Source organism: Ochotona princeps, chromosome 19 (assembly GCF_030435755.1).
Source record: "Ochotona princeps isolate mOchPri1 chromosome 19, mOchPri1.hap1, whole genome shotgun sequence".
In the NCBI taxonomy this organism is placed as follows: domain Eukaryota; kingdom Metazoa; phylum Chordata; class Mammalia; order Lagomorpha; family Ochotonidae; genus Ochotona; species Ochotona princeps.
The window spans coordinates 9,346,337-9,372,261 of record NC_080850.1 but is presented as its reverse complement, the minus strand read 5'-3'; the positions used below and the strand labels follow the sequence as shown (position 1 = coordinate 9,372,261).

Here is a 25,925-nt window from a genome sequence, read left to right as displayed (position 1 = left end):
CCCTGAACAAGCTCTTGCATTGGGAATCAGGGAGGAGCACACAGGCAGAAGACATGAGGGGAATTTACAGTTGCATTTGAGTGGCCCCAGGTCACAATAAAAGGAAGCAAGAAGAGGAGCTTGAGGCCTTACCTCACTGGTGCCCCTGGCCCAGGCATGTACAGACCTGTGGCATTGCTAGGCATCAGGAAATGTGAAGTTATCAAAATTTTTTGAGAAACTCACAGTGTGGTATGGGCTATCAGAATAGCCAATTAGCACCAGGAAACACAGAGAAAAGCCCAAGGAGAAAGACTCTAAAGAAACAACAGTGACAAGTGTTTTCTCAGGATGAAATTTCATTAATTGCACAACATAATCAGCAATCTGTTGAGAGCCAAGCTTGGGAAAGAATGGCGTTTCCTTCCCAGTAATTTGTACCATTTTCCATCAGGTGCCTCTCCTATCCACCAACAACTGTGCATATTCTCCAAGTTATTGTTTCTTCCACGGCTTTTGAAGATGATTCCTCTTGCCTCGCTCTCTCATTACTTTAATACTGTTTGCTGCAGACTTAGAGTCTTTTTTATGATCATTCCTCTCCTTTTTGCTTCCTTGGATCTGAGGGCCTTGAGGTGACTTCAGATGCCTGCTTGGGTAGTCAAGCAGCCTTGCAGTTCGCAAGTTGTGGGGAATCTTCCCAACTCTGCTCTGACATTGGCTCCTCAGCTGGCTTATTTGGGCTGAACTTGAGGCCCCAACCAGGAGTAGAAACTGAACACAGCAGTGCCTTAGCTGTTAGGTAATGTGAATTTAATAGCTATTAGAGATGACAACTCCTGCTGCCGAACAGCTGTCAGTGGAGGCCAAGAAACGCCACAAACACAGGAACATAAAGTCTTTTCTCTAAGGGTTGATTTCATCTCCTACCCAACTTCTGTGGAACCTGAAGGAGGAAAAAAAGAAAAAAGAAAAAAGAAAAAAGCCAGGATCTTGCCATTTTCTCCAGTTAACTGGTAAATGCACCCACTCTCCAATCCCTCATGGCCACACCCTAGCAGTAAAACCAAATCATCATTATCACCATGACTATCATCGTTGGCATTTATTGATTTCTTACTTTGCACCTTCCATTCCACTGATCAACGTAACCATCAGCAGCCCCTACTTTGTAGGTATTGAGTATCCCCTTCTGCAAACTAGGAAATTGAGGCACAGAGAAGCTCTGGAACCTGCTCAAGATCCCTCAGCTAGTGCATGGTTCTGCTGGGGTTCAAACTAGGCAATGCAACTCAGACTCTTACCATTAGGACAACCCTTAGATTGGCCTTGGAAGAGGTAAGGCCAAAACAGGATGTGGCCTTACCAGGAGTTTCAGTGGTAGCTGTTCTTACATTTTCTGCCTTTGAACCCAAGAAGGAAATGAGGGTTTAGTAGACATAAGGCACAGAGCCCAAGTTTGAAACAAAGTCTGTGTGATGTTAGAGTCATTCTTGTCCTGGTTGCCAAATACCCTGCACTACCTGCCTCATGTTGTCACCTGCATCAGTCCCTCATGCACTCGGTTCCATGTTTCTGTCCCCACAGCCTCTGCACTCTGCGCTTGGCCACCAGCTGCTCCCTGGTGCTGTTCTTCCCTCTCACTGTCCCCAGAGTCTTCCCCAGAACTCTTAGGAGTGTGTGGCAGTGCTTCCCACCCATCTTCAGTGGCTCCTGATTACCTCCCACAGCATTGATCAAGCTTTGGTTGAAAGATCTGCATCCAGGGAGATGGTTATTAATTTCTCTTCCCAGCTTAGAGCCCCACGTTGCCAATTTCAAATCTATAGGACTGTGTGTATCCCAGGCATATGCCTCTTATTTTTTTTAAGAGGCCTCCCAGGAGGCTCTGACATGAGTGGTCAGGATCCACAGCCTGGAATGAAGTTCAAGGTCAGCCATGACCTAAGCTGTTCTTATACCCATTGCTTCCTGTGGAAGATAGTAGACACTTGATCCCTTGTGAAGTATGAAGCCTGGCTTGCTCCTTGCTGCCCTTGCCATGTCCTTAGCCCAAGTGCTCTCCGTGGTGCCAGCCTCTCTTTCCAAGCTGCTGCTTGTTCCTGAAGATCAGACCCACCCAGGTCAACACCTTCCTGAAGCATCGCCACATGCATGCACACAATCACGCTACACACAACAGCCTGTGGTGGCCTGTCCTGCCCGCTGTATCATATTCAAGCTGGCTGGAGACAGCAGCATCTCTTGCTGGTCCCAAGCTTCAGACTTCCCTGTCTCCAGTTCCATACCTACAAGGTAGTGTGTGTCACCCAGTGTCTGGGGGCTTGAGTTTAGAGGCTGAGGCTTACCAAGATAAAAGATTGCCAGAAAATGTCAGAAGAGCCAAAACAAGAGCTGCAGTATGAGGCTGTGGTTGATAGGTGAATTACTCAGGAATAAATCAGCCACCTTCAAGGTACACAGATTTCAGTCAAGGGAGGGAGGGTCTGAAAGCAGGAAGCGGGAAAGGAATGAAAAAAGAAGGAAAGCCTTGCCAGAAAAGGAATGCTGTTTATTTCACAGTTAACACATTATCTCAAAATGGTGAAATGATGAAGAAGGAAAGCTATTGAGTGTATTTCCTGAGTTGGAATGCATGTGCATCTAAAAAAATTGCACCCATGTTAGAAAAATCAGCCTCTCTGATCCTCAATTGTCTCATCTGTAAAATGGAAGCAGTGGTCATGCTCGCTGTCTCGTGGCTGTGAAGAATAAGAGGTGACTTCATATAGAGTCTGTAGAGCTGTCCTCAGCAGGTGGGAAATGTAAGATAAATGTTAGACCCACACAACAGGGCTTTTGATTCATTGAAGCAAAGACTTGGGAGAAAAGAAGGTGCTTTCCTAGGTCGCATAGCAGGGTCAGGTTGCAAGCCATGTCTGCCTGACTGCCTGGCCTTGATGTTCCTAGCCCAAATAACTACCCAGAAATGAGGCTTAATTACAAGGCGCCCGAGTCAGGGACAAAAACCACTCTCAAAGCCCCCAACAATAAACACTCCTGAAGGCTTGTGCTACTTATCCTCCTAGTCACTCTGCCTCATCACCTGCTTTCCTATTCTCTGTGCACTAAGGTCACAGTGACAAAGCCCTCCATCCCCTTGCCAATGGGTTAGGCCATCCCTACCACCAGCACATCACTTGGAGCATCCTTGGCTCACAAGTCACTGTCCCTGCTGGAGCTCATGTCCCCTAGCTCAGTGAAAGTTGTTCACAGGGCACATCTGTGCTGGCTGGGGCATTCGTGGGTGCCTGCTAGTTCCTTCAGACCAGAGCTCTGTCATTGACCGTGGTCATCTTCTGTCAGTGAAGACAGCATTTACAACACCTGCACCCCATCCTGCAGGGTTTGGGTTTTACGCCCCCACCTTGCTCAAGATTCCAGCTTCTTACTGCTACAGATGCTGGGAGGCAGCAGGTGGTGACCCACGTAGTTGAGTCCTTGCCTCTCGGATTAGATACCTGGGCTCAGGTCCTGCCTCCTGCATCAGCCTGTCCCAACCCTGGCTGCTGCAGGCATTTGAGGAGTGAGGCATTGACTATAAGATCTCTGTCTGGCTAACACTCTCTCCCTCTCCCTCCCCCTCTCCCTCTCCCTCTCACTCCCCCTCCCCCTCTCCCTCTCCCCCTCCCTCCCTCCCTCTCTCCCTCTCCCCCTCCCTCCCTCCCTCTCCCCTTTGCTTTCAAATATATAAACACTATTTTTTGAATGGCAGTTAACCTAATTTTTCAAAACACACAAGCATGTGGCACTGCAGGTTAACACACCCCTCCAGGCACCCACAGCCCATATTAGAGTGCCTGGCTCAAGTCTCAGTAACTCTGCCTCTGATTTGTCTTTTTACGGGTGCATCCTGGGCAGTAGCAGGTGATGGTTCAAGTGCTTGTGCCCCTACCACCCACATTAGAGGCTCAGATGGCTTTCCTGGCATTTGGAGATTGAAACTGTGGATGGAAATCTCCCTCTATGTGTGTGTCTCTCTCCCTGTCATTCTGCCTTTCAAGTAGATGAAAATAAACAAACTTGTTAAAAATAGTACAAGGAGAATTGCTGCCATAGATCAAAGATGAGCTCGATGCCAGGCGCTGTGCGAAAGGTTTTACATGAAGAATTTCATCTTCGTGACATAGGTTATTATCATCCTTATTTCGCAGCTGAGGAAAAAATAACCTAAATATCAGCCAAGTTAAGATACTCAGCCGTGCCATTTAGCTTCAGCCTGTCCTCCTGACCACTGGCTTGATGATACCCACACTGCAGTATTCTTAGGCATCATCTTAACAAACAGATCACTGCTCTTCAACCACACTGCCAGGTGTATTTGTGTACTAGTATTGGCATGGGGACTTGTTAACATTTCCCAGCTTGCTGCCAGTGCTGTGGCATAGTGGGTATGACCGCTGCGTGGAATGCCAGCATCACATATGGGCACCAGTTTGCAACCCAGCTGTTCTACTTCCAAATCAGCCCCCTGCTGATGGTGTGGGAAAACATCACAAGGTGGCCCAAGTACTTGGGACCTAGTTGAAGCTCCTGGCTCCTGGCTTCAGCCCACTTCAACCCTAGTCATTGTGGCCATCTGGAAAGCAAACCAGCAAATGGAAGAGCTTTCTCTCTCTCTCTCATTTTCTCTCTGTAACTCTTACAAATATATTAAAATAATCCTTTTTTTTTAAATTCCCAATTCAAAACCCAGGCTGCAGGCCAGGGCTTCTATATCACAATCTGCCCTCCCTTGACAACCCCACGTGACTCGAGCACATTCCATTGTGAACCTAGGGACCTACGTTGCAAAGCAGTGATGTCACTTCCTGCCAGTTTGCATGTTGTACATTATTTGACAGTCACATGTCAGTACAGCTACAGCCTCTGTATGTTTCTCATGCCTGTTGCATTTGCCAAACAGAAATCACTTCCCAGGGCCTCTGCCTGGTTAAATTACTCTAAGACCAAAAATCTTTTGGTTTTTCTGTATAAGCCACTGGATAAGTAACAGAGCAGCGCTAGGAAAAAGAATGCCCATCCCAAAAAAGCTTGCAGTTATAATAGTGGAAGACTGGAAGAATCCTCTGGTTCATAGTGAGACAGAAAGCCAGCTTTCGACTGGGATGGGGGCCAGCAGTGAGGCCATCTGAGCCTATCTTGTGTCTTTACAAAGTGATGAATTGGAAGCTTTGGTCTTAGGAAAATACTAACGCTACAACCCTATCGTGTGCCTGCTCGCCATGTGCAGACCCAGCGGGAGCCTCACATTTGCATGTTGTGTTTCCTTTCATCCCCTTGGGAGCACCGTAAGCATTCTGGCCCACTGGAAAGATAAAGCCATGGAGGCTCACAGCAAAGGGCCCCCAGTCACTGAAGTAGTAAAATACCAAAGGGGAACAGGAGGGCGGGTCAGGCCACCACAAGCCTACCCCATGTCTGGTGCGGTTCTGCCTGCTGACATCCACTTAGAGCTTCCATGCCTTCAGCAGGAGTCTGTGCTCATAGGGAACCATTCATTTGCAAATCGTTCGCGATGCTTGCATCACCACTACAGTGTAAAAGTAACCTCGGATGGAACTGGAGCGGCAGGAAGCTTACTGTGTATGAGGAAGAATTTAAATATTCATTATGTAATTAATGCTCTTCAGTCACCAAAAGGGGGGGAAAAAAGAGTGAGTTTTGTTTTTTTTTTTTTTTTTACGAACAGCTTAAGTACTTATCGATCGGGAACTTTTATAACTCTCAAAATGGAGGCGTCCCCCTATCTCTACAGGTATTTTAAATGAATTGAATTAATCATAGGCTTAAAAGTCTCTTGTGATCTTCGTTAACTTCCCTGGGTTTAATTAAAACATCTGTGCACTTTTAATTTATCGATTCGTCCAACTCATCTGTCATGTTTTTAACACACCCCAGCATGCCCTGCATCATTTTTAACCCGATTTCCACTTAACTAAAGCAATTAAATTCACCCCGGATTAATTAAAGCATCCATACTTTCGTGCTTAAGTCAGCGTGTGCTGCTCTCCCCACGTGGCTCCAGAATGTCAGAGATTTGACACACCTGATGAGTTTTTTGTCCTTCTGGAAATTCTTCCTTGAATCACTTTCTTGCTTATTAATGTGCCATGTGATAGAACAGGAATGAGGACGCTGATGCTCCCATTGCTTGGCCCTCCGAGCCAGGACTAGGATGGTGCCTGTCAAGACACACCCCCTGGCTCCCTGTCTTCCCAGGGGTCCTGCTGGATCCCAGGGCCGCTGTGGTGGGCCGCTGCTCAGCTTGGAGGTGACCATGGGAGTTGGGATGGCTGCTGAGTTCTGCATGTATGCTTCACGGATGATGACTGCCACCTCCATCATCTCCCCTCCCTCATCCCTCCCCGCCCCACACACGCAGTCCTCTGTTGCTCTGCCCATTGCATGGGTAAGGAAAACAGAGGCAGACAGAGATGATGAAAGGTTTCTCAGTTTTGCATAGGAAGCCTCGAGGTAGACCAGTGCATGCAAGGTTATCTCCTATATGTGACTTTGGATTTGGACTGAGACACAGCCCACTCCCCGTCAGCTGGCGTTCCTTTGGGTCTGTGCAGCCTGTTGGTAGTTGGGGTTTTTTTTCCTCCTAGTCTGATAAGTTAGAAATTACTTGTCTTGATTATTTTTGCCAATAGTTACTTAAATGTAATGCAGCTGGATAGCTTGTTGTGTTGATGTTAGCAGTTTATTGTAGTTCCGGGGTGTGCTCTATCCAGGTGTTCATTCATTTGTCTCTGTATTGATTTGTAAAAGGTCTTGTGTATTTTGGAAATCAAACTGTCTTCTGTAAAACATGTTTAAAAGGATAGTTCTTCCCGTTGTTGCTCACCCCTTAATTTTATTTGGAGTGCCCTCTGTCGTATAATAGATCTGAATCTATATCCGAAAATCTCATCTTCTTTTCCTTCAGGGTTTATGGAATGTATGTCTCAACATACATTTCTCTTTCCCAAGAAAATAGAAGAGTCTTCAGTATTCTTCCAACCGTTTTGAAATCCTTTTCTGTGGGGCTTTTTCATCTGGGCAGGATTGTTTTCCAAGTGCACAGTAGACGTCAGACTTGATTGCCTGTGCAGTAAGTTACCAATTGCAGAAGTCTTGCTGGACAGGAAACTCACCTTTTCGGACGTAGCTTTGCTTAGCACCAAGCTAGGACCACAACCTCACGGTCTCTGTTTTTTTGAGTTGGGAACCGAATCCCCTTTTTCTTATCACCCTTTTTCCGCTTTGACTTAACCCTGCGACGCCCACGTCTTGGCTTATTCTCTGAGGTCTCATGACTCACAAGCATGGAAGGCCACTTGTTTGGACTGTGAGGGCTCTTCCAGAAGTCAGAAGATTCAAAGTCGCTTTAGCTGGAAATGCTTGTGTAATTGTCCCCTGGGCTTTATTTTTTTTTAATACCCTTGTGTTTTGAGTTTACCTGGGGTCCTAATTCCAGGCGTTCTCCAGTCCCTTTGCCAGAGCGGTTTTCAATCAGATACCAGATAATCTCCAAAAGCTATGATTTAACATTCTCTCCGCCCACCTGATCCAGCCCATGGGATTGTGGTGAGATGTCAGTTTCCCCTCTGCTTTTGTGACCGATCCACTCTCACAGCCTGCAGGTTTTTCTCCAGAACGTTCAGTTCTCCCTGCTGAGGGCTCGGAGTGGACACGACTGGTCTTCCATAAATCAGCCGACATGAGTGGCTCTGTAGGTTACTCCCCACCAAGTCATGAACACTAATCATTCATCTCATCCCTTACAGTGAACTCTGGGGGCGGGGGGAGCTCCAGCTCCATCGTTAAAATGGGCATTACAGCATTTAGGTGACTCTAAATTGTGTCATTTTTTTTTGTCATCAGCCTGTTAACTTGTCAGTCGTTAGTGGCAGCAGTAATTTATTTTTCTTCTGCGGGAGTCTTAGCGCTTCGTTTTACTAGATTTAGTGAAACAGGAATCATCAATTTGTACAAACATTTTAATCAGTTGTAAACAGAGGCCTGAATGCACAGTGATCTGCTTTTTAGAAAAAGCCAAAAATCCCAGGGACATATGATACACTCACTGCATGGGATTCCTGCCCCGTCAGAACCAACTCCCACACCCAGCCAGGGAAAGCTGGGAGGAGGAGGTGAGGACATCCTGTTGGTTTCACTTCAAAACCTCCTGTGGGTGGAGGCTCTGTGTGTGTGTGTGTGTGTGTAAGATTTACTGAAAGGTTGATTAACCCTTGTAGTCAGATAGGAGATCTAATTTGACATTTTGTGAGGGGACATCTGCGAATCACCTGCCGAGGTTCACTTTCTGCTGGGGACCCTTATTTTGTACCTGTTGTCTCAAAGCCCCTACCAGCCCTTGAGACATTTGTTTTTTGTTTTTGTTTGTTGTTGTTATTTCTGGGTTTTTTTGTTTTGAATGGGAAATTGGTTCTGCAAGACATTTAGTAATCTTGCCAAAAGTCCAATGGCTAGTAAATGACAAGTTGAGTTGTGAAACTAAATCTTTGTGGCACCAACACCCTTGCTGTTTTTATAATTTCTTCTCCATATTACTTTTGATAAGGTGTACGTGTATTTCGAACTGTATTTCCATAACCTATCATTTTTTAAAAAGTGGATTGCGCGTGAAAATGAAAACTTAAGTTATTGCCACAGGAGAGTGCCCACATCACCTCCAGCATTTCCCACAAACAGCAGGCTGAGCCCTTAGGTTTAAGCATGTGGGATGCACTGTGTCTGCAGGTGGAATTCGTTACTCCAGAGGGAAGGTGCTCTTCGTGCAGGACAGTCCTGTGACCACTGGAGGGCGCTCACCCAGCCTCTGCCTGTACATTTGCCTGGGTGGCAAATGGATTGCCAGAGAACTGCATGCGTCAGAGCAGCCTCCCTTCCACTTTCTTAAGTGGCATCAGCGAAGCCCACCCAGTGTCCTGCTTTCCAGCACAGATTACAGTGTTTTGCATGTTTGACCGCACTCCCAGCGAGCATGTTGCCAACACACTAAAGGGAAGTCTGCATTTAGAATGTGGAGAACTCTCTGACCTGACTGTTTTCCTTCTTCTTCCCCCTGAGTAATGTAAGTAGGTCACATTGTAAATTTGATTTCCCAGGTACCTAATTTCAAATAAAATCCATCCTTAGCTTCCAGACAATTCTTTTTTCTAACATGTGGAGTTTAAGAGGTTCACTCTGAGTAAAGAAAATAACCCTAACTTTATTTTGTCAATTTATAAAGAAAGTAATGATTTGTTCCTTACCTGATACGCTGCTCTGCCTGTTGGGATGAAGCAGGGTGCACTGGGGGACCAAAAGTTGTGGTTTGATGTAGTTGTCTCAGCTGTCCATGACATTTCTGCCAATGTTTAAGCCTCAGTTTGACAACAGCTCTTGAAACTCATGTGAGCAGATGCTGTGTAGCCCTACTCATCGTATCATTTCTATGTGCAGGAATAGAAGGTGAATGAGAAATGGCGTGGCCTCAGTCTTCCCACTAGGAAGTATTTGCCTGGGTCGGTAGTTATTCTGTTAGATGCCAACGCTGCCACCTTATAGTTCCCATCCCCAGAAGGACACTGATGGCTATGTCTAGACTCAGAAGTGCCATTGCCATGATCAAGGAATGATACCTGCTGAAGTACAGGAAGGGAGAATGGAAGTGCATGGACACACAGTTGGCTTCCCTGACCTTGAACCTGGCATGAGTTTCAGGAGGAGCAGACGAGAGACAAACTTACTTTCTCTCCACGTCCCTCTCAAAGCTTGAAGAAAGCCTATGAATTCTCATCCTGTGAGCTAGGCTGATTCCCAGTTTGAGTCATGAGCACTGTGGGTTCAAAGCTTTTTCCCTTCACCCTCTTTAAGAGCTTTAGGATCTGTAGTAACTCCAGGCAGAATCCTGTGCTTAAACATCTTGAACAATAAAAGGACATTCCTAGGTTTAGAGAGAGTTCTGCTGAAATCCAGGCATATCCTGATGTTCTCACTTTTGAACTCATTATTCTCATCTGGTGGACTCATAGGGATGAATTCTACTTGGAATGGTACCCCAAATCATCCTTGCACCTGTGCTGGTATAAATAATTCTGGGGAGTGGGGGAAATAGTCTCTCAGTCACATGTGAACTGTGAGATTCTTAATTTTGAGTCAGACTGCAATGATACTAAACTATCCACTTTAGTGGATACTCCAGGAAAAAAAAAAAGGCATGTGTGTACAATCCAAAGTTCATCCCATAATCTATTCTTCCACCTCTTCCATCAATAGCCACTTACTTAGCGTGTTCCCACAACACTGTCCTTTGGGAATCTGTGTGTCAGGAGCATAGGATAAACAAAATAGGAATTTTAAAACTTTATGAAAGGGCCCACATTATGACACAACTGATTATGCCACATGCTGAAATGTCCCGTATCACGTATCAGAGCGCAGGGTCATGTGTCAGCTACTCTGCTTCCAATCCAGCTCTCTACTCACATACCTGGGAAAGCAGCAGAGAATGAATGGCCCAAGTGTTTGGGGCCCCTGCTCCAACATAGGAGTTCAAGATGGAGTTCCTGGCTTTGGCCCAACCCAGCCCCAACTGTCATGACCGTTTGGGGATTCAACCAGTGGGTAGAGATTTCTCTGTGTCTTCGCCTCTCTTTCTGTAACTCTGCCTTTCACATTTAGTAAAATGTTTAAAAGTTCACAGAAAATGCATTTTACAAGAAAACTATGCAAAGATTTTACATTTTTTTTTCAACAGAATAATCTTATCCCAATTTCGTTTTTCCATTAGCCTTTTGAAGTACCTTCTGATATTTACTTAATCAAGCCAACATTGATAGATGTAACACTTGAAGGAAATCAACAATGATAAACATAGTTCCTGTCCTTGAGAAGCTTGTTATATCTTTAGTAAATTAGACACTTACAGAGGAAAGTTAATTACTACGAAAACTAAATAGAGAGTGGGCATTTGGCCTGGCTGTTCACGATGCTGGTTTGTACAATCACATCCCGTTTCCAAGTTCCTAAGTATTTCAGCCTGCTCCGTATTCCAGCTTCCTGCTAAGGTGCACCCTGGGAGGGAGGCAGTGATAGCTCAAATAACTGGGTTCCTGCCACCCACATGGCAGACCCAAGTAGAGCTCCCCACTCCCACCCAGCTTCAACTTGGTCAAGACCATTGCATTTATTTGGGGAGTAAGCCATGCAAGCTTTCTGTTTCTCAAATAAATGAAAAGTTTACAAAACTAAACAGAAGCACAAGAAAAGGAAATTAACAAGCTGGGGTGGAGCAGTTGATTAGGAGATAATATGAGAAACTATGCTGTCACTCTATTGGCACAGAGGAAATCCTGGTTGAGCAAGTATGTGCACACACATGGAATTCACACAGCATGTGGGTCCAGTGCCAGGAATGGCTGGGGCATTTCCTTGGGCCACTTCGGAAGGTATCTAAGTGGCAGCTCGCTAGCCAGAGCAGTGTTCTCATGTTGGGTTCTAATGAGAAGACAGGTTGAAATTTGGATGAGTGCGGAAGTCCACAGCCTGGTGGACCACCACTCCGTTCTTACTGAGTTCCCCAGTAGCAAAGTGACACTGCAGAGGCCAAACTGGTACAATCTTTGGATGATCTCATCTGAGATACACCCTACCAAATTCTCAAACTTCTCTTGCATCGATGTGATGGGGTCTCAGCTGAGCTGCCTGGGGTTGTACTCCTTCAGCTGTCCTCCTTTGTTTTTTTTTCTATTTTACAAGCCAGGGACATATCATCTTTACCCTTGACTGCACATTAAGTCAGCACAATTATTTTTTTCAAGATGTGGGAAGATTGTATAGAGCTTTCGTATCTCCACCCACCCCACCCCCCACTCCTTTGTAAGGAAGGTAAACTTAGCAGGAACAAGCATCAACTCATCTGAGGCTGGGCTGATCAGCAAGGGGCCATCATTGTGGTGCAGAGGACTAAGGTGTCACTTGCCTGTGACACTGGCATCCCTTGTGAATTCTGGTTCCAGTCCCCACTGCTCCACTTCCAATCCAGCTCCCAGATGAAAAGCATGAGAAAGCAACAGAGACTGGCCTGAAGTCCTTGAGCTGCTGTGCCCATGAGGAAGATTTGGATGGAGTTCTAGGCTTCTACCTTCAACCTGGCCCAATCCCAGTGGCCATTTGGGGAGTGGACCAGCAGATAGAAGGATTGTGTGGTGTGTGTGTGTGTGTGTGTGTGTCTACCTCTCTTGGCTGAAGTCAACCAAAGCCTCCAGAAATCCAGAATTACATCCAGATCTCTGACATGGGTGGCATTTCAGCCATATTCTGCTGCTTTTGTAAGATCATTAGCAGGAAGCCACATGGGAAGTAGAGAAGCCAGGACTCAAACTAACCCTCATACAGGATACTAGTGGTAGGTTAACCCACTGCATCAGAGCTCCAGCCACATAAATAAGATAACCAGCAAAATGGATTGTGCTGCTGAATTAAGGGCATGACATTAGAGTGTCCAGAGTGGGCCCATCTGATTTCCTCCTGGGTGGTCTGTTGGTGAACTTCGTGAGTCCAGACAAGAAATCTCACCTATGTAAATTCCACCTGTGAATGGGCATCGTGATAAGAGCATCTGCCCCTCATTATCCATAAACATATTGTGATAATTAGGTGATAAAATGCACCTAGCATGTTCACCACCATTGCCTGACACTCAATATGGGTTTCACTGGTGCAAGCATCTGTTAGTGGCAGCATTTTGTTGTTATTTATTGGAAGCAAGCTCTGCACCTCCATGGCCAAAAGGCCCCAGCTTAGCTCCTTATCAGCAAAGCCAGGATGCGCGAGGCTGGCTCCTCCTTTTGAGTGCCACAGCCCTAGAGTCTTTGCCACAGCCCTCATGACCTGGTGCTCTGTGTTTGCTCTACGCAGCCGCCTGCCCCGTCCTGTGCAGTGGGAATGGACAGTACTCGAAAGGGACGTGCCAGTGCTACAGCGGCTGGAAAGGCGCCGAGTGTGATGTGCCCACCAACCAATGCATCGATCCTTCCTGCGGGGGCCACGGCTCCTGTATTGATGGGAACTGTGTCTGCTCTGCTGGCTACAAAGGCGAACACTGTGAGGAAGGTAAGCGCTGCAAGCTGTGCTTGGGCCAGGCAGAGGGGAGCCGTGGGCAGGGCCTGACCCTTGCTGCTAAACCCAGTCTGTGTTTCAGTTGCAAAGGATATTTCAATGTTTTGCACTGACGATTTCCAGTCACTTGCCTTTGACAGATTTTTCCAGCTGGACATCAAAAGAGATGGTTCTGGAAGGAATTGTTGCATAATTGTTACATAATTAGCTTCTTAAATGCTTGTCTCTTGCTTCTCTCTGTATCAAGACTGAACCATAGTTTGTAGAGTAGAAACATAAGAACAAAGACTGTTCTGCTCCCTCACCTTGAGCTCCCCAACCTCTGAATTGGGCCGGTCTTTGTCTTCTAGCTCAATTCCTTTTCTTCTCCCTAGGTCCACCTGCCAATGCAACATCCCCAGGTACTCAGATATCCCCTTTCCCTCTCATATTCCTGGTGGAAATGGAGGTGTCCAGTAACTCATCAAACATAAGGAAAACATGAAACCCCACCTCTCCTCTGTGTGGTCATCATATAGGATACAAAAGACCCTGTTGGACACCATATTACCCAGTTCTTACTCAGCCTTTCATAAACACACAAAGAATGAGGAATGTCAGGTTCCATAAAGTTCTATGATAAACCCGTTGTCCATCCCATTAAACCTAGAGCTCTGTGCAAAATTAGCTTCACCATGGAGTAATGAAAGTGCCTTATCCTTGCATTCCCCTCACAGGTTTCCCTTATGCAATGTCCCCCTTGTCTTGGTTCTTAGGACTGTGACTAGTATAAAGAGTCAGATTCCATGGCATCGTTCTTCTGAGATTTCTCAATATATCAGGAGTAATGTCCTTAATGGGGCCTAGAAGTCTGACCCCCCGATCTTCACCTGCTCAATTCTCTCTATATATTTTTCCTCTATTATAAAAGGTAGTCTTCTTATGTCTGGATCATAAAACCAAATTGGGAGTTTGGATGGAGAAATACTGATTTAATAACCCTGCTTGAAAGGTTAAAGTTCTTGAAGATAAATGAGTTGCAGGCGGCAAGGCTGTATTCGCTGAAAACATAGGAGAGGCCAATAATGTGACAAGAAAGGTTAAAACGACCTTCTGCATACATCATTTGGCTGGAGGAAAGGGTTAGAGCAATGACATTGCCAATCTTAGAATGTTTTTCTCTCCAGGCAAGATCCTGCACATCTGTATATAAGGAATTTCAAGTGACTTCTCAACTTTCTTACTATTCCAACCAGTCTTATTTAAATGTTCAGAGTGAATTAAGCACCCAAGAAGACAAGTAAGGCACATGGAACATTATGAAAGGATGAAATCTCTATTGATTTCTGAGACCCAAAAAGGATGAACCGAGGTGGTTCATTTGCTGTTTTCAAAATAGGAAATGGAATCAGAAAGTCTCGATCAGCACTTTTTCTTCCACTTAGCTTTTTTATTTCTGATATCCATCATAGTCATAACGTTCAAACAATTTACCTGAAATGACCATGGCAACGCAATCAATAGCTGCCGTCCTCCGTTTTTTGCTGCATAAACATTGCCGTGCTATTAGCAGATTTGCACAGGAAAATGAAAGCGTGTATTTGTGAGGTTTCATTCAATGCTGTCGGGAGGATGGGAAGGCGATGAGAGGGAAATTGACATATTAGTTTAAGTCAGCCATGTTTTCATGTCAGTTTCATGGTTGAGTCATTTTTCAATGACATTTAACTTCATAAATGTAATTCATGGTTCTTCAGGGGCTCATAGTACATATTGTTTGTAAAACTCCTTGACCTCCTTTTTCCTCCTTAGGGATAGAAATTGCATTCATAACCCTTTTTTTTGTCAAACCTACAGAGGACCCAAGACTAAATGAGTTCTAATGATTTTAACTGCCAAGGGGCTGGTGTTTCGAGGTATACACTACTGAGCTTGTAAAGGCCACTGTCCCCTTTTAAGCATAACCCTGTTTCTATTTATAATGCTTTGTGAAAGGCCACGGTCCCTTCTGCCTGCTGAAGACTCTGAGGATGTGGCCGCAAGACCATCCTATGAAATTGGAACCAGATTTAATAATTTATAGTGAAACTATCCCTCTTAGAGTTTGAATTTAGTTATTCCATCAGCTACTGTGATTGGCCAGGGGTCTATCGACTAGTATGACTGATCAGAGAAAAGGTTGGCAGAGTTCACAAAAGAAATGGTGCTTTTGGTGACATTCCAAAACAGCGCTAATAAATCCGACTGACTTTTCTCTCTTTCTCTGCACCCTAACATACAACAGTGAAGATACATATCATTTAGAAGTAGAGTGCCATTTTTGCTGCATTACTTTTTATTATTTCATCCTTCTCAGAAAAAGATTATGATGCATTTTTTTAAAGTGCCTAGCTTTTGGCACCTCACCAGACATTCTAAGTGACTAATTATGGATTGGGAGCAATTTTTGAGGCAATAACATGAGATATTTTTATGTGTATTTTGATTAGGAGCTATTAGAAATGGGGATGGAGTGAAAAACTAGAACTCCAGAATTTCCTTTATTTAGAAGAATGTGACCATGATTGGTTCTGAGTGAATTAGTTCATATTACACAGACTCCCTAATATGAACTGCTTACAAAAGCCAAAAAAAGACCATAGCGTTATATCTCTTTGTAATAATGCTGGAAACTGGTCCTACTAACAATGTACACAGTTGTGTGATGAGCACCTCTATTGGCTTTGCAGTGGGAGGCGTGAGTCAGTACTGCAGGGTCGTGCGTGCATTCAAGGCTCCTGTGTGTTTGGAAATCTGCTCCCACTACCCTCAGTGGAACAAATGTGGAGGTTTGAGAAGAGGCTGTGCCACCAGTACTTACGTTGCCCAAGACAATGAATCAACTTCAAAGTCACTGAAATAATATCCGCAATTTCATAAACACTGACAACAATCCATAAAATTCATCTTTCTGAGTTTTTTTTAAACAGAATTACTGTTATTTATGGTTCAAATACTTTTGAACAGACTTCCATAAATACTATCTGCCTAAGAATATCCAAATGGGAATCATCAAAAACTTCTCTGAGCACTGAAGACTGTTACGTTAGCACCGAGAAAGGGTACTCCTTGGAAGCTTTGTGGAATATTGTGATTGTTAATAAATCCAACATTTGCAAGTCAGATTTCTCAGGACCATAGAGTTTGCAGCATAGATATGGTCTAAGTACTGCCGTACTTGGAGTCAGTGTATGTTTACAGTATTAAAGTTGTGTGGATGGTCTGAATAGTGTCATTTCTAGACTCAGTGTATCATCAGTGTTAAAGTCTACCATCACTTTATGCTCCATTAGAGAGTAAAAAATATTCTCTACATGGTGAGTGTAATAGGGGATTCCACAGAAAGCTAGGAGCCCCCAAGGTATTATGAGCTCAGCCTAAAAATCTTAAATGTTTAGGTCTTGGCAGTGGACAAGAAAACAAGAAAAAGAATTTGAGCCCCAAGATGGCACATGTACCCATAAGGGACAGGATTATGTTCTAGGCATAGTTCTCTCAAGAGAAAAATTGAAAGTAGTCCCAGGCTGGCTGTGCCCCAGTTGATGGCAGAAGCAATACCCCCGTTGAAACTAACAGACCTCATTTCAAATTAGCATAATGGAAGTATCTGCCTTTGCCTAATAAGGTGTTGAGCCCTTCACTTACTGTGACCCGTGGCTCGGCATCATGATTCCCCACGCCAACGCTGTATGATGTGGTTCCTCCTCCAAGACCCCATTTCATCATTTTTCAGGCAGGCCTCAAGAGGCTGCTCTGCCTCTACAATGTCTTGTGTACCTGGCGCTCAGGTGCAATGGTCATTCAAGGTTGAACATCACACTGTCAGCAAAAAGTCCTGGTCTTAAGCTTAGTCCTCTCCTTAACCCTGAGTAGATTTCTCAGCAATGATCTCCAAGGTATTAGACTATATCTTCCTTTAATTACCAAATTGAACAAACTTGCAGACTGTAAAATGGGTGACAGTGACCAGAATCTGACAACTAACTTGTCCAGTGGACTGGTGGAAAGGTGGTGGCAAGGCCAAGGCTCCTCCCCCGAAGAGCCTCATGATCTCCCATTGCAAGGCTTCCCACTGTGGATCAGTCCCACATCCAACACCTCTTCTCCCGGCACATTTACTACCTCTTTTAGTAGGTGTGTGCTCAGAAAATGAAAACTAATTTTAGACCTAACCTACGTGAAGCTTAATTAGAAAAGTGAGCTTCAATGGTTTCTTTTTCTTTTTTCCCCTTTGAAGTCAAAGATGAGTAAAGTTAGAATAAGTCTACTTTACTCAGTTACAGTGAGGAGTGATCGGGTTTGATAGTGCATGCAGAGACATCACAGGTATTCGCATTCCTATGAAGGGTTAGCCACGGTGCTAAGGTTTCTAAGCACAAAGTTTTACAGATTCAACGACACATTTGTGTATTTACGTAGAATCTGTGTCTGATTCCTCCTAATCCTACTAGAGAAACTCTGTTTGATCTCTTACATGTTCTTCAAGCTGGAGATTTGATGTTAGGACAAAAAAAAAATCTGTTTATTTTTCATGGATGTTCTTCCGACAGACTGTGTACAATGGTGACTTGCAGGTACCCACGAATTGTTGCATCAGGGATCCATTGAACTGTAAACCCTGTCTTGTGGCATAGCTCCCAGGAATGACTGGCATCTTTTCTCTGTGATATTTTTTCCAGTTGATTGCTTGGATCCCACCTGCTCAAGTCACGGGGTCTGTGTGAATGGAGAATGCCTCTGCAGCCCTGGCTGGGGTGGTCTCAACTGTGAGTTGGCGAGAGTTCAGTGCCCAGATCAGTGCAGTGGGCATGGCACTTACCTGCCTGACACAGGCCTCTGCAGCTGCGACCCCAACTGGATCGGCCCCGACTGCTCCATTGGTAAGCCCAGAGGTGTCCTCCTCACTTTCCCCAGCGCTCGTGCCCTGGGTTCCAGCCTATTACCCCAGGGGCTGGGAACCCATACTTGATGTTTAGCTGGGGATCAGGTGCCTTGGGTCAGTCACAAGTGCCTTTCTCACGCTGTTCTCTTCAGTTGTGGAATCTGTAATACTTGAGAAAAAAATACAATACTGTGTGGGTTCTCATGCCTCGTTGGTTCCCTCCCCACAAAAGGACGTGAGGCCCAAGAAGGAGGCTTCCATATGACTGTAGCCTTCCTTGTGTGCACACTCTCTAAAGATACCAGGAAACAAAGCTAACCCTTTTGGTCCCAGGTGAACTGAATAGAATGTCCTATAGCGCAGAAGAGACGTTCCCTCCGGGTGCTGCGTTAACATGCTGTCAAGCTCAGCAATGCTCCACTGACAGCAGAATGGTGAAGTCGTGCTATACAGTTTGTTTTCTGAAAAATTAAGAGTGTGTGTGTTACCTCCTGAATGACCTTAAAAATGGAACGGTTCAACAGTTCAAGCCAGTTCCAACCTTGCCGAGAAAGGTTCCCTTCACACTGACAAGTGCCTATCCAAGCAAGCCATCATCAGCCAGCCCCTTCTTCTGGGTAGCGCGACAGCGTCAAATTGCCATGGCAATCAGGAAGAGAATCTATGCGAAGCTCTGCCTACAGTGGGAAAGAGATGAATATTTCATGCCCAACAGAGTCAGTTAAAAGGGGGCTATTTTGGGATCTCTACTCAACCCCCTTGACTCTAGCTTCAACTCTGATGCCGGCAGCCTTGGCAGAGCTCTGCAGAGGACGGCGGGAGGCGGGGAGTTTAGATCCAAGCAACAGACATGCTGGGTGGCTTGCACCGAGTCACCCACTGCCCTGGCCTGAGACCTTCCCCTGGCATGACCAGCCAGGCCTCCCTCAGTAGGCTGTTGGAAGGATGAGTGTCTGGCACGTGCTTGTCCTCGCGTGAGAGGTCTGGAACACCAGAGAGTGCATATCTGTCTGTCTGTCTCCTCCCCCACCACAAAAGACTTTGAGCTCCTTTGAGAAAGAGTCTGTGTAAATGCAGCACAGGTCACGGCAGTCCTGCTTGCTGTCCGCCGAGGTGCCGATGTGGATAGCAGGGGGAATTCTGCAGTCAGGTTGGGATTGAAGAAGTGCATCCCAAACCGATTTCCTGGGTCTAGTCAGCTCAGGCTCTCCAAAAGGGAAGAATCCCAGCTGGGCAGGGTTGGGGGATCCATATCATCTTTGATCAATTGGGTACCTGCTGGTCAGCTTGGCCAAATGAAAGCCACTGTCTGACCTCCCCTTGGGATGGTCTTGGTCTCTGGCCGAGTGGCTCCCACACTCCTGGGAAGTATAGCAGAACCACCCAGAGGACTTGAAGCAATGGATCTGTGTGCCCCACCCCACCCTCGAGTTTCTATTTCATTTGCTCTGCCTGTGGCTAGACGATTTGCTTTTGTAACAAGTCCCCAGGTGATGGTGATGCCACCTGTCCAGCAGCTGCACTTTGAGAACCACCACTATAGAAGAACACATTACCAGAAAGTGATTCCTAGCCAGTAGCGTGGCAAGGCTCCACTCGTGACATAGCTGCTGAGCCTTGGGGCCTGCTGCAGGAGCACGGGCCGTGTGCATGGTCTGACCTCCCTCCAGCGGAGGGTTTCGCCCAGCTGTTGTGTTGAGCTGTAATCACTGTTTTTCTTCCAGAAGTGTGCTCAGTAGACTGTGGCACTCACGGCGTCTGCATCGGGGGAGCCTGCCGCTGTGAAGAGGGCTGGACAGGTGCAGCTTGCGACCAGCGCGTGTGCCACCCCCGCTGCATTGAGCACGGGACCTGTAAAGATGGCAAATGTGAATGCCGAGAGGGCTGGAATGGTGAACACTGCACCATTGGTAGGCAAACGGCAGGCACCGAAACAGGCACATATTGCTTTATTTTCATAACTCGTAGATCTATAGTGACGGTGGTGCATTGCAACCGGCTGTTCCTTCAGGGACACAAGTGCTCGCCAACATTCCTGCTGCCCACCCTTGCCCACCCTAACAAATCTCCAAGGGGGACAGGGAAAGGCAGAAAGCAAGGCTTCTCATCCTTGCCAAGGTTCCAGATTGGGGGTTGGGGGAGGACAGATAAGAAAAGCCACCGAAATCACTGATCCTGGGAGGAAAAATGCACATGCATGGGAAATTGTCACCAGGGCCTGGGACTTGAAGCACCTTACACGACTGTGGTTTACATGTTCCATTTTCAAATACTGTCTGATGTGGCTTGGTCACTGGATCCCTGTTTGCTGGCAAGGGGGTAAACACACCCTGTTTGAGGCTGGATAAGACGCAGGCTAAGTTCCCCAGTTTGCTGTGAGACCAGGAACATGGTCCTCAATTCGAGCACCTTCTTCCTTTTCCAAATCTCCATTGTGGAGCTCCTGATCCTCTTTGTTAAGAAGTAATTGTTGTGACATTGCTTCATTTTTTTGTTTCTGTTTTTGTCACAATAGTGGTTTAGAATAAGACAAGCTGAGATTGGATGCACCTAATTACCTGTTTAACAGAGGAGTTTGGAGCTGGTGCCTTTGTCATTTCATATCTCCCAGGCCGTTGAGATTACAAAGTTGCCCACTCGAACATTTCTTTTTTTTTTCCACTTGAACATTCTTTTACCTCACTTAATGCTTTTGTTATCTCCTGAAATATAGCCAAGAATTCATTTCATGCCAGCTTGGCTAATCCACTTGGCTGCATAGAAGCTCACAGGAAAGTTTTCCACTAAACTACTGTTGTTTCCTAGAGTCCATTGATTCCAGCCAAAGAGTATGGGGCCTTCCCATGTGGTCTAGTGCCCCAAATCCCAGCCACAGAACATGCACTTGAAGTGAGAGAGAGAGCCAGGAGCTTGCCCAGGGCTGACCCAGGAGCAGTTTCCCATGCTGTTCATTTTGGGGCACTGGTTACACAGACACAGGGCAGAACTGTGCTTAAATTTCCCACTGTTCTAATTGGGGGCAGCATGGCAACCGGGGCCACACCCCTAGCACTGTGACCCTGCTGGGACAGTCTGGTGGCAGTGCATTGTTTTTACAATCTCTCAATGACGCTCCAGGTTCTGCTTCGCCTGCAGCCGCTTTCATCTTCAATTCCCTGCCGAGTCTGAGGGATCATTCTGAAGACTTTCAAGGGAGGGAGGTGCACAGCCCAGTGCCAAGGCAGTTCTTACCAACCGCATCCCCTCTGCCAGGCCAGTCTTCTTGATGTACTTTTGCATGCCCAGTGAGGCATAAATGAAGACTTTCCCCCACCTCCATAACTCTACAAATCACAGTGCACCCTCTGGCCAATCAATACCCTTTGGTAAACAATCCTACTTTCTCTCCATTCATATTATCTAATCTCCCCTCCCTTTACTCTTCGCTTTGTACATCTAGGACAGAGGGCAGCACGGGACATGGTTAGCGTCCCTACAGTGACTTTCTTCTCCGTTCTTTCCTTCCTGCAACCTCTCTTCACCCTGGAAATAGTCCCTGAAAGGGCAGTCCAGATGCACTGGGGCAAGACTTGGATAACTGTAGCCAGCCGGCCAACTCTGGCCTGCTGCCTGTATTTCTATGACTTACAACCTAAGAATAGTGTTTACATTTTTTTAAGGATTGAGAGAAATCCAAAGCAAGCTATTTCATGCCATGTGACAATTCTGGGAAATGCAAATTTCAGTGTCTATAATTAGCATCAGTGGAGGAGAGCCACGCCCATGTGTCTGATCAGCTTCCTTGCTCCCACTCAGCCTTTAGTAGCCAAGATGGAGGGCTTGGCCTCCGCAGGATTTTGTTATGTGGTTGTTTTTTTTTAATAGAGAAAAATCAAGGGACCCCTGAATCACGGAGTTGCGCATGTCCAACTGGAAAGAGAAGGGAAAGGCAGATTAACATTCCCATTAGGAAAAGGACAGTGTTCATGGTTTGAGGGGATTCAGGCCAAGAGAAAAGCAAATCCAAATATCACAGATTGGGAGTGGAAAGAAAGCAGGAGAGGAGTTGAAGTGTCCCCCCAGGGCGTTTAAAAGTGAGATGGGAAGACAACCACTTGGGTCTCATTAGACAATGGCAGGGATGTGACCAGCAAGAGAGCACAGAGATTTTGGTGATACCTCCAGCCTTGTAGGCAAGATGGGTTGGGGAAAGGTGTCTGTGCTGCCGGAAACGTTTGGTTCAAATTTCACATCTCTGTGAGCTGACAGACATGCGCTCTTGAGAGACATAGAGAAAGTGCAAATAGACGTGCCGAGCAGAAATGTCGCCCATGCCTTTGTAGAATGTGTGCTATGTAAATTACAGAGATCTTGATCACCACAGCCTCTTCTTAGGAGTAATTAAGACCCTGTGGTTTTATTAGTAGGACGCGTCCTCTCTTCTCCTAGCTATGTTCGGTGGGACACACTTTGGTTGGTGAGATATGCTCTTCCAAAACCAGAGGGATGTTCATATGCGCATAATTGCTTCTTAGGCTTTCCAACCTCTGGCCCCCAGAGCTATTTCGTGGAGTTTTAGTCTTTAGTTTGAGCGGATACTCCTGTCATTTCATTTAAAGTAAATGCCACAATTTACAAGCTCACAATCGGTCCTTCTCCTCTGGGATACTGACAGAGAGGAAAGAGAGGCTTTTTGGTCCTTCCACTGCACAGCCTCAGATGCTGGTTTTTTTTCTTTGAAAATAGAAAATAAATAAGAGATGAAATGGCACCCAGTCGGCAAACAATGCCCTGGGAAATTTCAGGTAAGGTAGAATTGTGGGTAGTTAGTGTCGGGGACTTGGGTTGTCCGTGACCTGTTTTGAAAAGGTGACAGTGAAGTGGCTTTCTTGGGGTCATTGCAAATAGTCAGCTGAACAATTCATGTCGGCTCTTGTGGATTACATTGATTGTACTAAAGGAAGCCGGATGACAGATGGGGGTGGGTGAGGGGTGCCAGGATGAGGATAAAAGCGCAGGCTTCTAAAACTCAGGATCTATCTGTGTTTGGCCAAATGCATTTCTGGAATTTACAACCAAATTATTTACATGTTGAAGTGTAATACATATTGCTAAAGATTTAAATACAGTAGGAGGTATAACATTTCATTGGTAACTGGTAGAGCTTAGTTTTTGGCAGACCGTATTCTAACAAGCCGTGCACTTTGCATCCTCCGTTGCTAGCAAGTCAAACATGAGGTATGGCTACAGAATCGCATATATAATAGGTTCTGAATCCACAACAACCACATTTTATGTGTATCTTTGGAATATCTTAGCATTATCTGCATGGGCTGTAGTTTACTCTTATGAATAAATCAGAAGGCACATTGTATAGTTAGAATAGTTTTCTTCTCTAAAGATAATATTAAAATGGGTGGTTGTTCCTATCACCTGCCATACTCCTATCACCTGCCACCACACCTCATGAATATTGGGGGTTTAACATCAGTAGGTCATCCAAAAGCTCTAACAGCGGGGTGTCTCTTACGAAGAGATAAAGTTGCTTCTTGGCAAGCAGCATCTAAGAAGAAACCAGCATTCATGTCGCCAGGGAGGCTAAGGGAGCAAGCTAAGGTAGCAAGCTAAGGTCTAACTCTGGACAGTTCCAATAGTAGACTGTCCAGACATCCTCTCTGAGTTCTACCACCTGGCACACGCAAATGGAGAATCTACCAACAGTGTGTTGCTTCCTGACTCCCAGTGAGCTGTTTGGTATCTGGAATACAGCTTACCCCAGCTTGTGTGTTTTATCCTTGTGGCCCCGGCCTGCGATTGCATTGCTGAATCACCAGCGCTCAGTTCCCTGGGCCGTGTGGGGCTGAGTGACCTGCCCAGGTGCTGCAAGTCAGTACAGTTTTCTTTTCCTGCTATCGCACTGGGCCCTTCTATTTTTCCTCTTTAATTGGTTGGGGAAAGAAATAGGTTCTTGTGATGTTAATAAGGAAAATGAATCTTTACCCAAGGTAAAAGCAGCCGTGCGACAATCTGATGTGCTGATTAAGTGATTGTCATCAGAAGTAGACAGGGTCACAGTCCAGGAGGGGCGAGCGTCAGAACAATAGGGAACGGGTTGGGAAGAAAACGGCTGTCAGAATTAACCTACTTCAACTGAGGACAGCCGCCTCTGCATCTCATTCCAGTTTCACTCTGAACTATGGAGACTAATTTTTTTTGTAGCTATTGTCCTTGAACATTTGAGCTCTCATGACTCTACAATGAGATCAAGTTGAGAGGAAATGAGCCACTGTGGAACCATCCCTATCACCAGGTCTGTGGAAGCAGCTAATTCTTTGATTGGTTAATTAAGCTGTCCCTCTAGAGCTTCTTACTGGAACTGTCCTCAGAGTTCCTTTTTTCTTTCTTTCTTCCTTTTTTCCTTCCTTCCTTCCTTTCTTTCCTTTCTCTCTTTCATTTCTTTCTTTTCTTTTTTTCATGTTTAATGAAAACCTGAAATGCTGGTCTTTCATTGTTACAGATAATGGGCAGACTTTTAGCAGAATGAGAAAGATGCTCAATTCTGGACGTTTTATCCCCCACAGTTTGTACAAAATGAAAGCCTTCATGTTGCTGATGAGGACTTATCATGTGCCCAGAAATTCTCTCTTTTTGAGTCTAGGTCAGTCAGTCTGCCCAAAATATAAACCCATGGCGAGAGTTAGCATAAGGAAGATTCCAGAATCAATAGACAGTAAAGCACACTTGTAAGAGAATAGCGACTATTTGGGTTTTCAGGGAAGGGTTGGGAATGGGCAGAGGAGGAATTAGCTAAATTTCCATAGCATTTAGTGTAATGAGTGTTCACGGCTTGAACTTCTTCAGAGAATCAACATTCCTTGCACAACTGTTGGTGGAAAACCAAAGAGTAACTTAGAAAACTACACTCCCTTAGAGCTCTTGGGATAGACATCTTTGTCCTTCCTTGGATTCTGATTCACTGTGGAGTCATGAAGAATGGTTTGGCCAACAAGGAGGGACATCTGTGTTCTGGACTTGACCTTGCCCAATACTCTCTCCCTCCAAGAGTTAAACCACCAAGCCTTCCTGACCTTGGTTTCTTCACATAGTATGTGGTGGAGTTGGACTTCATAATTGGCTTCCAGGGCATGACCCACCAACGTGATATGTTTCTTTGCAATAGAGGTAGATTTTATTAAATAGTCATGTAGCCTTTTTTTCTAAAATACATGTAGGAAAAATACAGCCAGCACATCAAACTCTTGATTATATTATGGCTTAAGGATATGGCAAAAGTACGTAGCATTGTTAGGACTGAGTAAATGTAGAGGAAGATATTGAGTAAATAACAGTGCAGATATTGCAAATATCACGAATGCAATATGTTATTGAACGAATTTAGACCACACTTGAGTGGAATGATCTCTAAGGACCTATCCATTTCTAGGATTTTATTACTTTTGATTCAAAATCCTAGAAACAGGTCACTCAAATGCAATCAAGCCTTTCTCTCGTCTGTGAGATGGGTTTTCAGTGTCAGCTGCTGTAATGTACAATAAAGACTTTAGGGTAAAGGAACAGACACAGCCCAGTTTTTCCCCCAGGCAATGCTGCATTGCTGCGTTACACAGCATAGTGAATGGTGACTTTTGCTGCCTTGTTTACCTGCTCGCCTTACTTCCAGTTTATATCCAGTTTACTAAGAGAAACTTTCTGTGCATTGAAAAATTTCTTTGCGTAGGTTTAATCCTCAGATCCTTCTTTATCCATTCACGTATCCTAAAAGAAAAATAGTGATGTAGAGATATATCCATCTATATCCATTTCTTGTAAGTTCAGAGTTCAAGCATGAGAATGAAACACTTGAAAATACAGATTTTTGTGTAATTTTACCTAAGTTCCCATCTACCAGATTTCC

General features: G+C 45.3%; 1 protein-coding gene across 1 annotated transcript in view; it reads left to right on the top strand.

Annotated features, from left to right (window-relative positions):
- Positions 1-25,925, top strand: part of TENM2 (teneurin transmembrane protein 2) — a 344,410-nt gene that overhangs the window by 204,892 nt on the left and 113,593 nt on the right. Inside the window, exons 10-12 of the mRNA XM_058677877.1 lie at positions 12,931-13,125; positions 17,829-18,029; positions 19,756-19,968. Of these exons, the coding sequence (XP_058533860.1) occupies positions 12,931-13,125; positions 17,829-18,029; positions 19,756-19,968 (609 nt within the window). The remainder of the gene's footprint in view (positions 1-12,930; positions 13,126-17,828; positions 18,030-19,755; positions 19,969-25,925) is intronic.